Source organism: Pollachius pollachius (genome assembly GCF_949987615.1).
Source record: "Pollachius pollachius genome assembly, chromosome: 18".
Taxonomy (NCBI): Eukaryota; Metazoa; Chordata; class Actinopteri; order Gadiformes; family Gadidae; genus Pollachius; species Pollachius pollachius.
In genome coordinates, this window is record NC_136951.1 from 8,264,010 (window position 1) to 8,277,947 (window position 13,938).

Sequence of the window (13,938 nt, forward strand, 5' to 3'; positions counted from 1 at the left end):
AGACCGGGCCTGTGTACCCAGATACATATGCATGGGTGGCCATATATTTTATTTTTGGGATGATTACATTTCATTTACTTCTTGCAGCAGATTACAAGTAAAGATGAAAGTCTGGTAATTTTCTCGGCAAGGGAGTGTGTATATGAAACATATGACAAGAGGAACCTCATTTCATCAGCTTGGGCTGCTGTCGTTCACACCAAAGACAGGATATCATTATCTTCACACAGCCACATGTTGGGTCCATCTCATTCATGTCTTCTTCGAGATTCTGAGGAGATAGTTTTACTTGGAAAGCCAATCCCATCAATACAGACTGTTCTCAAGCCTTCTGCTGTCTTTTCAGGGAAGCCATGCGGTTTTATACACATTTACCTCCATGCATATATTCACCTTTCAGTCCACATAGAATCATCCTTATATGTACTTCTCCTGTGCGACACATAAACAAGGCAGCAAAAGATCAAAGCTGACAATCTAACTTGAAGCGACTGCAAAAAGAAATCGACTGAGTCCAATCGTTCTGAGACTCACCTTGCTGTCCCTGTTCACTGTCCTGTCCATAAAAACATAAATAAAAACTGCTGCGGTGAGAACAAGCATCTTAAAACAACAACCCGGGTTCGTGGTGCTTTATAAATAGGCTTGACTTGCCCCCACATTCCCCCTCTCTCCGTCCATTGTACCCTTCCTGTTACAAGACATCTGACCCGCCCGTCAAATAGATTGTGACACAACTGACCTGGGACAGTCAAGGGCAGCACTCTGGCCCTTATACACGGGGCCGCCGGGCCCTCAGAGTGGTTTCATCTATACTAGGCTATAAAATATCCATAGCGGGCTGCCGGCGGGGGGTAAACACACCTGTCCGTATTATTATTATTATTATTATTATTATTATTATTATATATTTACTTGTCATTTCCCATGTTAAAGAGGGTTATTGCGTAGTTTCCTGTTTTGTTCTCTTTGTCTTATCACCTGTGGTGATAAGAGGTAGACACCACGAGCGTTGCTCAGGTAGAGAGGCGTTCTCCATCCCCCAGCCGGGGTAGTGCCACCGGCGGGAGCTACTGGGTGTGAGGCAGCGTACTGGTTTTTTCCCAGTCTCTGTTAGCATTTCGAGTAAACAGTCACTTTCTATGACCGAACAAAGAAAATATAGATGACCTCAGTAGATACAAGGGAACAAATCGAAAGATCCGTTCATCCGTGGGGCTCAATCCCCATTGGGTTCCCTGATTTGCCGATAGTGACTTAACAGAAACTTATTAAAGTACAATTGTGTTTTTGCATGAAAAACGCTCTGTCAATAATGTTTTATTTCATCCACGGACGGACGGATGGATGGATGGATGGACGGACGGACGGACGGACGGACGGACGGACGGATGAATGGATGGATGGATAGATGGATGGATGCATTGACGGACAGATGGATGACGGCTTGTCTGCCTGCCCCCAGGCGCAGGACCTGAGCGTGATCGAGGAGGTGATCCGCATGATGCTGGAGATCATCAACTCGTGCCTGGCCAACTCTCTGCACCTCAACCCCAACCTGGTGTACGCCCTGCTCTACAAGAGGGAGCTCTTCGAGCAGTTCCGCATGCACCCCTCCTTCCAGGACATCATGCAGAACCTGGACACGGTATGCATGGACACACACGGACACACACACGTGCACGTACATACACGTATGCACACGCATCAGCATATTGTGCATACACAAATGCACATACATAAACACACACACACATGCACACACGTACGCACACGTACGCACACGCGCACTCACACGTGCATATTCATACACATACATACATGAACATACTTTGTTTGCATACACAAACGCACATGCACACGCATGCACGCACGCACGCACACATGCATACAATCGCATGCGCGCACAGATGTAGCATACGCACGCACACACACGTGCACATGCACAACGCTCGTGCACAAGAACGCATGCAAACACTCACGCACGGGTGAATTATTGCAAGGCACACAACAGAGCAGATGGCACAATTGAGAGTAGATTTAGCTAACATAAAATCAACATCAAATCGGAGTTAGAAATCGATGCCTAATCCGTGTTTTCAATGCACACTCCACCCACTGCTCTGAACACTCCCAGTACTCCCGCTGGCTGTAATTGCCTTATCTGAGGGCAATGTCCAGATGATATCTCAGTAGGACGCATCCAGAAGGAAATGTGTCCCGGCGCCATTAGCACTCCTAAACACATAAACCCCGTCTCGTGGTCTGAGATTGCCTGCCGACGGTTGCCGAGGGAAACCCAGGTCATGCTGTTACCCAGTTCACAAACCCCACCACGCCCAGTTACTTTTAACGATACCCCACAGACCAGACGCCGGACGCGATAACAACTGAGAATATACATAAATCATGATGATGATGATGATGATGATGATGATGATGATGATGATAATTATATTACGATTATTTCTGTCGCCATCGTCGTTGTTGTTGTTCAAACCACCCAGCTGTTTAACATCTGCGGCGGTAGTGTGGTGATCCCAGGTCAGGTGTGTGTGATGCCCTGAGGACGCTCTGTGACTGCACTAGGCCGTGGCGGTGTGAGGCTCTATTGATTGGAGTAAGGGGGCCGGTCTCCGAGGAGACCCCCGGGTGCGGTGAGAGCTGCCTGTCAATCATAGCTGGATGTAGTCTTCTAGAGTGCCTTAGAGACGGGGGGATTGCGGGGGGGAGGGGGGGGGGAGGGGCACTTGGAGGGCCCAGTAGGGAGTATTGGAGTGTCTGTATGTGTTTGGTCGGTGCACTTGTGTGAGCATATATGTTCATTAAAACATGCATCAGCATCTGTGACTCTGGGGTTATAATAACGGTGTGCGTGCGTGCTAGCCCTTAGGAAATCTATATGTCTCTGTGTGTGTGCCTGCATATGTGTGTGTCCTTAACAATCACTGTGTGTGTGTGTGTGTGTGTGTGTGTGTGTGTAAGTGCGCGTTCACACGCACAGGGACATGTTCACTCTCATGCACACGTGCGCACAAATGCGCACGTGCGCACGCACAAATCTCATGCACACTCTTGTACTTCGACGCAACACAAGGCTGTGTGCCCGCGCCTCCACCACCACGCACACACGGCCATCGTCTTCATCTTTATTCATGAGAAAAAAACACGAGCCCATAGAAGAGGACGAGGGAGAAGAAGGAGAATACTCTGATGCCACGCTGCCAGTATGCTCCCCGGTTTACCAGCCGGTTATCTGAAGCCTCACCTGCCCCCCCGCCCACCCCCCCCTAGAGACCGGGCAACACAGGGGCTTTGCTGCCCCCCCCTCCCCTTAAGAGGAGCTGTCGGAGGGTTTGAAGAGCCCTGCGGGGAGGGGATACATCATCACAGGACCGGAGCCGCGCATGCAGAGAGATGGACGGGGGGGATGGATCTACGTATTGTTTTTGATCGCTTTTTCTTTTTTCTGTGTGAAGATCTTGAAGCGGTTGTTGTTGGTGTGCCTCGGGTTCATCTCCAGGCAGACTCGGTCAGGGCGTCCTGAGATACAAAACGCGTACAAAACAAGAAGCACTCCACACACGCGTATACGTGACTCACACAATGGGCCCTGTGAATGCATTTTCCCTTTCATCTGGCAGGTATATATATATACCTTTTTCTTTTCGCGCCAAAGACCTATTTCCACCGAGCGCGTGCGGAGCCACAGTCGACCACCACAACAGAGCCCCGCGTCCACGCATACACACCGCACGTCACCCAACGCACACCACGTAACACACACCGCACAACGCACACGTGTACCGGACCACGGGCCCGTATGAAGTGTGTTCTCCCCGCGTCCTCGTTGTCCCTCCGTTGCACGGGGTGTCGTCATGTGTGTGTGTGTGTGTGTGTGTGTGTGTGTGTGTGTGTCCTGTTTCCTCGGGTTGAAGGCGGCTTCAATCAGCGGGAGGACTCGCTGATCAATTTGATCAGACCAGGGATTGGAAGTGCTCAGCTTCAGAGAGATTAGCAGCAGCATAAAGACGATATGGGGGAAATGAAATCCCTTCGCTGTCGTGGGCGGCTGGCAAAGGGAAGGAGCGACAGCCGGAATGTCGGAAGAGCAGAGGTCTCAGAACTATGGTCACAGGGAGTTGGTTGAGGAGTTTCTAAAGTGGCGGGTCTCAAACTGTTCTCAAACAGCTTGCGGCCGCTATATTGGGACCCCATTGTCCCTATGGAACCTCTTGGCAACCACACACACACACACACACACACACACACACACACACACACACACACACACACACGTCTGTAGTGTTTTATTCTCCAATGGCTTTTCCTCCACCACCACACTTCAGCCAGCGTTCAATGTAAGCCAAGTGATCTTGGTGTGCGTTACCATGGTAACGCATTTTAAATGTGTACACTGCTCTTTTTTTTTTAAATCTTTCAAAGAAAGTATTTCATCCGTGACACTAGAACCCTCAGAAACCATTGGGTGGTTAAAACCCACTGGTTTTAAATGGATGAAACTTGCTGTGCTATATTAAAGAAAAATATAATATACTTTTTTTGAAATCATGTTGTTGTTCTTCTTCTGGCAGGTGATTGGCTTCTTCAGTACGCGTCTGGAGCAGGCAGGAAGTGACCTGTCGGTGGAAAGAGTCCAGGAAGTCATCATGAAAGGAGCCCAGGCGCTGCCCAAAGACCGCCTCAAGGTACCCAGCCATACACACAGGCATCCGCATGCATTCACTTCAACACACACATGTTCAAACGCACACACGCACACACCTACTCGGACTTGTTCACTCTAATGCACCCACGTGCACATCAATGTTCTCCCACACACACACACAGGGACACACAGAGACGGAGACACGCACACACGTGCGGCTCTCATGATGGAGGGCGTGGCAGGCAGGTTGACGTCAAGGGGGTTGAAGGAGAGGTGAGGCTGACGGGATGAGATGAAGAGGGCACGTTAGCCCTCGTCTTCATACATGAGGACGGTGGTTATTAGCCCCCCCGCTCCTCCCCCCTCTCCCCCCCTCCTCCCCCCCCTCTCCTCCCCCCCCTCCTCCCCCCCCTCTCCTCCCCCCTTCCTCCCCCCTCTCCTCCCCCCCCCTCCTGTCACCGCTGCTCTCCCCCTCTCCTCCTCTCCTCTCCCCCCTCTCCTCCCCCCTCTCCTCCTCTCCTCTCCCCCCTCTCCTCTCCCCCCCTCTCCTCCTCTTCTCTCCCCCCTCTCCTCTCCCCCCCTCTCCTCCTCTTCTCTCCCCCCTCTCCTCTCCCCCCTCTCCTCCCCCCCTCTCCTCCCCCCCATCCTCTCCCCCCTCTCCTCCCCCCCCCGTCCTCTCCCCCTCTCCTCCTCCCCCCCCTCTCCTGTCCCCGCTGCTCCCCCCGCTCCTCTCCTCTCCCCCTCTCCACTCCTTATGGATCTGGGAGGAGGAGATGGGGAGGAGGAGGAAGAGGAGGAGGGAGAGGAGAGACATTAAGGAGGAGGAGGAAACGGTGAGGAGGAAGAGGAGGAGGACACTGTGAGGAGGAAGAGGAGGAAGAGACGGAGAAGACGGTGAGGAGGAAGAGGAGGAGGAGGAGACTGTTGAGGAAGAGGAGGAGGACACTGTGAGGAGGAGGAGACAGAAGACGTGAGGAGGAAGAGGAGGAGGAGGAGGAGACGGTGAGGAAGAAGAGGAGGAGGAGGAGACGGTGTGAAGGAAGAGGCGGAGGAGACAGAGAAGACGAGGAGGAAGAGGAGGAGGAGGAGAAGTCAATGAAGAGGAAGAGGAGGAGGAGACTGAGGATGAGGAGCCCAGGGAGGAGGAAGAGGAGGAGGAGAAGACAATGAGGAGGAAGAGGAGGAGGAGGAGGAGGAGACTGAGGATGAGGAGCCCAGGGAGGAGGAAGAGGAGGAGGAGAAGACAATGAGGAGGAAGAGGAGGAGACTGTGAGGATAAGGGGCCCAGGGAGGAGGAAGAGGAGGAGGAGAAGACTGAGGAAGAGGAGGAAGTGGAGAAGAAGATGAGGAAGAGGAGGAGGACCCGGTGAGGAGGAAGAGCCAGAGGCGCGCCAGGGGAGAACGACGGAGGAATAATTGGCGGGAGGGGCGTAAAGACACGGCGACAGATGGAGTACGAAGACGGGGAGTGGGAGCTCCTGTTGGAGACACGAGACAAGAGCCACGACCCCCCCCTCTCTCCCCCCTCATTAGCATTAATGCTCATCCTCCAGGTCACGTTGCGCGTCGCCGCGGTAATGGCATTTCAAGGAGACGAGTCGGCGGGGACAGACGTCTGTCAGACGGGACGGAATGAATAAATCTGCCAGCGCACCTCGTGACCACCCCTCCCCTCCCCTCCCCTCCCCTCCTCCCATCCCGGCCCCGCTGCCATTAATCAATGAAGGGGGAGAGAGAGATATGTATCTGCTGATCTCTCTCTCTCTCCCCCTCCTCCCCCACCAGCTCACGAGTGTATTTTTAATTGCGCGTTTCATCATGTGTTCGCTCGGCGTTGGAGACGGGCGTCGCGCCCAAGAGACATTTGTCTTGGTGGGGCCGACGCGTGGCGGCAAGGGAGGGAGGGAGGGAGGGAGGGAGGGAGGAATGGGGTGTGCAAGGCCAATAGCCCCTCGGTCTACGTCTCTCGCTCACTCTCTTTGGCTCTCTGTCTCAGTCGATGTCTCTCGCTCTCTCTCTCTCTCTCTCTCTCTCTTTATCATAACCATGTGTGAACAGCACAAACCGCATGGAATCAGATGTTTTCATTTTCGGTCACATTCATATGCGGTCCTTAATCAGAGAGGATGCATAGCAAGTGTTCAAGTGAGTGTGTGCTCTGGGTAACAAATTGGACGAGTGTTTTGAAGAGAAACTTGCGAAAAGATCCCACATTTCTATGATTCGACCATGACACAATAGAAAGACTTGAACTGGCCATATATCACTCCAACACTTGGGAGCGGTAAAATGTGCAATATTCTTCGCACGCGTCTTCTTCTGGATTTGAATGGCGTTTGCAAAACAAGGTTGTGGTTCATTAGCACCACGTACTGGCATGGAGTCAGGATGGGGAAAGAGATATGATGGCTTACTACAGTATAAATTCATAAAGAAGCGTTTTCAACATGGAAACATGCTATGTGGAATGAAGCTAAAATACAGCTAACACTGCCCGTTAAGCCTTTCAACTGAATCGGTTTCAATTTAATAACTGACATGTACATATCTTTCCATCTCTTGTCATTTAGTTCAAGTAAAAGTCCCGCTGCCTTTTTCTCCGGGCGAATTTCGGTCCTAGCAAGGGGTCCTGCCTATCATCAATTCTTATTCATTCATTAGTTATTTCGTTTTTTTTTATCAATGAACTCCCTCACCCCCCCTATGTGACTCCATCAGCCCGTCTATTGTAGAGGGTAATGGGGGTTGAGTGGGGAGTCTTTCGACACAATTACTGCCTCTTAATACCGGCCCACCCGGGGGGCAACGGGAGTGAGTCGAGAGAGCAGATGATCAGACTCCTTCTGATTACTGTTGAATTCGTAGTTGCGCTGATGCGGCGACTACAAAGTGGGCGGGCCTCGCACGACCGTGGCGTTTAAAGCCATGAGGTGTTCACCGTGGCGTTGGTGGGAAGGCACAGTCTCCGCACCCTGCTGGCAGAGCTGTTAGAGATGCAGAATCACGGGACCCGTAGTGATATGATTGTTTCAAGGCGACTTGTTGTGAATTCAAGCCCAGAGGGCAGGTGGCAGACGTTTCCTTCTCTTTGGCGACTCCTTTGGCATTAAACTGTAATTTCTTGGGGATATAAGCTGTCCACAATGACACCCAGATTGTAGCATTGCGTTGTTTCATTGGGCGATAGAAAGTGAGTTATTTCATTGGGTGACTCAAGTCCACTTTACTATGGATAAAAGTGCATGTATATAGAGTACCCTATGATACAACTACTGGGGTGTGTGTGTGTGTGTGTGTGTGTGTGTGTGTGTGTGTGTGTGTGTGTGTGTGTGTGCAGTCAACAGCAGCAGCAGTACATTTCACACCTTTTATAGTGGCGTGTTTGTTTAGAGATAGCATGTTTCACTGACTAACACATGCCTCTGTGTGTCTGCAAACAGCGGTACCACACGTCTGAGGGAGGTCTCAGGGCCGGCCGGACACACTCAATCCACTTTACACCTCCACACATACGTGGGCTGCTTCAGTTCAGTACAATGACGGGAAAACATCTTCCCTCTCAGGGAACAGGTTGTCAGTTGCTGGTCCTGTATGTTCTGCACATCGTCTGACCTCCTTTTGTCCCCCACTTATTCCATCGATTCAATTCCACAATCAAGTTCAAACAGGTAGGTTTGAGGCCATGTATAAAGAGAGAGAGTGAGAGAAATAACCCCTAGACTCTGTTGGATCCAGATGCTGATCCACTTTGTATTTTAGATACGGTGCAATGCGGATAACGGGTCACTCCTGAAGTCAAACAATGGCCTCTGCATGTGTCTCAAGTGTTTTTGACTTGAGATCAAATTTTTCTTCCCCACTGAGTATTCAGAGAGCTGTGCACATCTCATCCACAATGTTCCTGTGGTACCTAGTGGTGATCAACAACACTTGCAGTTAGCAGTTGAACTTGTTCTCCATTGGTTACCATACTATACCCCCCTGTACTATGATATACTATACTATACTACCCTGTACTGAGATATAAGATAACATAATAAAAAACAACTCCAAATGATTCGGACACTGATCAATCTTACCACAGATCCACAAGTGTGCTCTTTGGAGAGAAAGAAAATAAACATCACTCCAGATTCACACGGCAACGCCATTTCATTGCCTCTATCCATTCACTATTATTTTATTAAAAATAGTGAACCCACGCACGAGCGATCAAAAGAGCACGTCAAGGCTCTTCCTCGCCCCTGCTGTTCACACCCTCCTCTCCCGACCCGCGTCGTCTGAACTCCTTCTCCAGCTCGCCGTCGCCACCACCGCGCCGCTGGAATGTAATTGCCTGAAAAACGGAGAAGTTTGAATTCGGCCGGGGATGACGACACCATCCCCCTCCGGGGCCCAAGAACAATATTTCAAGTGGCGAGTGTAGTCCAGACGACCGCGCCACACTCTGAGCACATAAACACCGAGAGGGGAAGGGCCGGGAGGGAGGGCCGGTCAACACAACCGACGCCAGGGGAGCCTGACTTGGCGGAGAAGAGCGCCGCGGCTCGAGCTCCAGAGGTCATAGTCAGGGATGTTTTCCTGTCTTTTTGCAGGGCGTGTGCGTGCGTGTGCGATGGCATTGGCGTGTCTCGTCCTAATCAGTGTTGTGGTGGATCTGTTGGTCGGGGGGGCTGTGTGCAGGGCCGGGCTGCCTGGGAAGGAGCCGCTGGGGAGACACACTTGTTTGTTTGCGGGGTGTGTTGATATCAGGGGTCCTCTCTAGGCGTCACTCTGGTGCTGATAGGGAGACGCACGGGACGGGTTATGATATCAAAGGAATGTACTAATTGTTATGAGGTTGTGTGTGTGTGTGTGTGTGTGTGTGTGTGTGTGTGTGTGTGTGTCTGTGTATGCGTGTGTTTGTCTGTGTATTTGTATGTGTATGCATGCATGTGTGTGTGTGTGTGTGTGTTTGTGTACATGCATACTCATGTCCATGCATGTGTACACGCCTATGAAGGAATGAAAAGAGGGGGGCTTGTGAATTGATGTTGTACACTTGTTGTTGTTCCAAAAAGGGTGTGTGTGTGTGTGTCTCTCTAAGTTTTTGTGTTTGCACCCGACCCACATATTTGCCTGGCCTATCGTGCCTTGGCCCGGACGGTGTGGTCCAGAGCCCAGAGGAGGAGAACACAGAGTACTGAGCCTTGATAGGAGCCCCAGACTGTCTGTAGGGGTGGGGGCCCGGTCCAGCCAGCCAGCATCCATAACTTAACTGATATGCAACTATGCAAGGAAGCCTGGAGACGTCTGCCAAACAACCGAAAAGAGTTGGGGGGCGGGGGGAGGAGGAGGAAACAGAGAGAGAGAGGGAGACGGGGAGAGAGAGGATAAGAGATTGTGTATGTCTGTAATTTTTGGCGGAATTTTTGGAATTGTGATCTTGGAATTGTGTGTGTCTGTGTGTATGTGGGGGGGGGGGGGGGGGTGACGGAAAGGGTGGCAATACCTTTGTGGAGCCAGTGTGTTCCGATTATCCAAGGAAGTACTGTGCTTGACCTGGGTTACCAAGCCAGACAGAACATATCTTGTAGCAGCCTGATACTCAGTCGTGTGAGAGGAGACTTCTATAGCTCCGTCTAACTCCGTCTGACTTTTGTGTTTCTCCGTCTGAAGGAGATTCGATTTGGATGTGTCCAGATTACAAATTACTATTATTATTTTTCCATGGCGGTGTATTATTCAGTTGCCGTGGTTACTTGCTGTGTAGAGAACCCATACGCTATGTGCAGGAAAAGACTTTAAAGTGATTTATTACTTCAGGCTCAGCCAATTGCTGCCACTCTGAATATTCTTTGGGGGGGAAAGAATTCTGAAATTATTCTCTCTCTCGCCTCTCCCTTGTCTCTCAGTCTCTCTCTATTGTCTCTCAGTCTCTCACTCTATGTCTCTCTACACAGTGTGAAAGATTACTGTGGTACTGGCCAATTTAGTCCGTTAAATTATACAGCAATGGCTGCAATTTGCAGGAAAGTGAGCTTGAATTGAAATTAGAATCAGCTGTAAATTTGGATCGAAAGTTATTGAGCTTCAATAACTGTCTGACTCATCGACTGAATCATCATGTTGTGCCCTTTTAAAAGTCTAGCAAAGCCTCCAAATTGAAGGCAGCAAGCCAGTGAACGAGAGTCCATGCTCCATTATTAACATGATAAGGTAGAGCTTTTCCATAAAGGGGCAGTCAATACAAATGTCATACGAACATCATAAGGCTTTGTGCCGCTCACATGCTGGACTTTGTCAGCGGAATAAACCACACACACACACACACACACACACACACACACACACACACACACACACACACACACACACACACACACACACACACACACACACACACACACACACACACACACAGAGAACACACAGAGAACACACACACACAGAGAACACACACACACACACACACACACACACACACACACACACACACACACACACACACACACACACACACACACACACACACACACACACACACACACACACACACACACACACACACAGAACAGAAACACACACACAATGGCGACATAATGTGACTCATTCATTGTGTCTCGCCCCCGGCCACACAATGGCGGTTATGTGTGTGTGGTCTTGCCTCAGCGGCGTGGCATATGGCCTATGACCCCCGTGGCCCCTGTGTGTCTGCGAGCGATGTGATACCGATAGCACGGGGGCCCGGCCACGGGCTGAATAGGAGCCAGCCGTGGCTCAATGGAGCCGACTGTGACCGCTACATAAAGGGCCCGGGCCGGGGAGGAAGAATGGGACGGGGGTGCGAGCGGCGCTGGCTGGCTGGATGACGGGATGGAGGTGGTGGTGGTGGTGGTGGTGGTGGTGGTGGTGGTGGTGGAGGAGGAGGGGGGTGGATTCGTCACAGTTCTCCCTCTCTCTGTAGTCTGTCTTTCAGTGCGTCGCTATTAGCGTGGCACGCGCGTGTACATAATGGCCGGGCCGCATAATGAGACAGTGTTCTATTATTGATGGCCATATTTCGCCTTCCACCTGCTGGTGTCCGCATGGATGGGCGGGGGGGGCGCGGCTGGTGTTGTGGACGAGGCGATGAGTTTGGAGGGGCTTGTTCAAACTTGGTGGGGGGGGGGGGGGGGGGGTTTGAGGCAGGGGTCCCAGGATGCCTGCTCATGGAGGAAGAGAAAACATAAGTCTTAGGAGATGAGTGACATTTTCAGAAGACACCTGCAACTCTCCAACAACTTCCCCGCCCGGTCTTGTATGCCCGGGTTTACCTTATTGTGATGTGATTGTCTTCCATGGGGGTCTCCTGTTGTCTATGCTTGTGTGTGTTTTAAGGTTTTGTTTTATGTTAGACAGAAGATGTAATAAAAAGTGGTGATTGAGTATACAGTATATAGGGGTTTTTAGGTAATGCAGCGGGGGGATTTCAAGTTTCGTTATTTGACCTCTGTATGGGTTTTATAGGTTCCATATTGGGACTCATTACCCCATGTATGCAGACGGCAACGTGTACTAATAGGATCAATTTGCTTTTGGAAGGATAATTGGTGCAATGCATCTTTAATACAATTATTTTATTACAAATATTTGGATTGAAGATGTAGAAACATTACGACCTACTTTAAGTAAACAGTTAGAAAAACCTTACTATACTTGTCTTTATCCTATGCTTTAATAGACATCCCTGTTTCTCCTGTGTGTGTGTGTGTGTGTGTGTGTGTGTGTGTGTGTGTGTGTGTGTGTGTGTGTGTGTGTCTGTGTGTGTGTGTGTGTGTCTGTGCGCGCGCCTGCAGAAATTCCCAGAGCTAAAGTTCAAGTACGTGGAGGAGGACCAGCCCGAGGACTTCTTCATCCCCTACGTGTGGTCGCTGGTCTTCAACTCGGGGGTGGGGCTGTACTGGAGCCCGCAGGGGGTGGAGCTCTTCAGCATGGACTCTGGCTGAGGCCGCACCCCCCCCCCCCTCTGCAGTGGACTGACTGTGTATAGCAGAGAATGGTTGATTTACTGTGTGTGTGTGTGTGTGGTGCGCGTGTGTGCACAGTACTCCTTATATGTGCACGCTGTTTAGTTATTTCAGGAGAAGTGCCTCAACCGTGTACAGAACGCTATTTTTGAGGGAATTCTGCACAGAACTTTACACCCCACCCACCGGTCTCTCTCCTCCTTGTGCATAAACTTAAACATAGTCCTGTGCTTCTGCTCTTCCTTAGTCATGGCCCCCTTTTCTAATCACTCCCTCCCCCCCTGGCTATACCTACTTCATATAAAGGAGTCCATTACTTGCATGTGCAGAAAATACATCAGAAACACCCTAGGTCTTTTTAAACACCTGCCCAGTTACGTTGTTTGCTTCCGTCTTTCTTTACTTCTTCATAGCGCAGGACACTGGCGGTCTATATACCTGACTAGGGAAAAGAGGTCAAGGGTATGAACTGTTCCAAAGTGTTACTTTATTTTGCTTCCCTCTGGTGAAATTGTATTTACAACAGCACTGAAGATTTGTTAATACATTTCATAAAAAAGAGAATGTTTTTTTTGCTATGCGGCCCTCAGTCATTTTTATGACATGCGCGGTACATATAGATTGTCATTACATTTATTTTTCATTCTTATTTTTGTCAAAATAGACACAGACAGAGCCCCATAGAACTCTGACTATTCACAGTACAGGGTAAATAACTGACACAATAGCATTGATCAAACCATCCTAATTATCGGGATCTCACAGGAAAAGGGGGTTGGGCCTGACGTTTGATTGGAAGTCCTCGCGTTATGCATAATATGTTATAAACAACATATACCTGTATTGATGTTTCAAATGCTCACTGACTTCAGACTCCAAGCATTGTCTTCAGCCCATGGAGCTCACCTTGGCTCCCATTCGATCCGTCTCTTCCAGCACTCGCCCAGCTGCTCTGCTCCCTGAGGGCATGTTCTCTCTTCATGCATCTCTTCTATCATCTCCATGTTTTACTGACATACTGAAGTGGGAGCAGGTCCACTGTCTGGGTTCACCCACCCACCAACCCTGCGACGAGGCAGGCGATCACCCTCATCGCTTAATCTTGTGTTCAAAATAAGACTTTATTTACATTATTTATTTTTTTCCTCTTTTTCCTTCTTTTTATGTTTTTTATTCTGTCCCGGCCGCAGAGTGACTGGCCTGTTGGTTATTTTGAAAGGTGAGAGACACTCACATGTCGTGGCATTCGGCTCTTTGATGAAAAGAGGTTCAAAATAAAGA

General features: G+C 50.1%; 1 protein-coding gene across 1 annotated transcript in view; it reads left to right on the plus strand.

The window, feature by feature from the left end:
- The window catches only part of dym (dymeclin), a 48,332-nt gene extending 34,394 nt beyond the window's left edge, over positions 1-13,938 (plus strand). Inside the window, exons 15-17 of the mRNA XM_079755860.1 lie at positions 1,466-1,648; positions 4,596-4,709; positions 12,487-13,938. Coding sequence (XP_079611986.1) covers positions 1,466-1,648; positions 4,596-4,709; positions 12,487-12,636 — 447 coding nt within the window. The 3' untranslated portion in view covers positions 12,637-13,938. The remainder of the gene's footprint in view (positions 1-1,465; positions 1,649-4,595; positions 4,710-12,486) is intronic.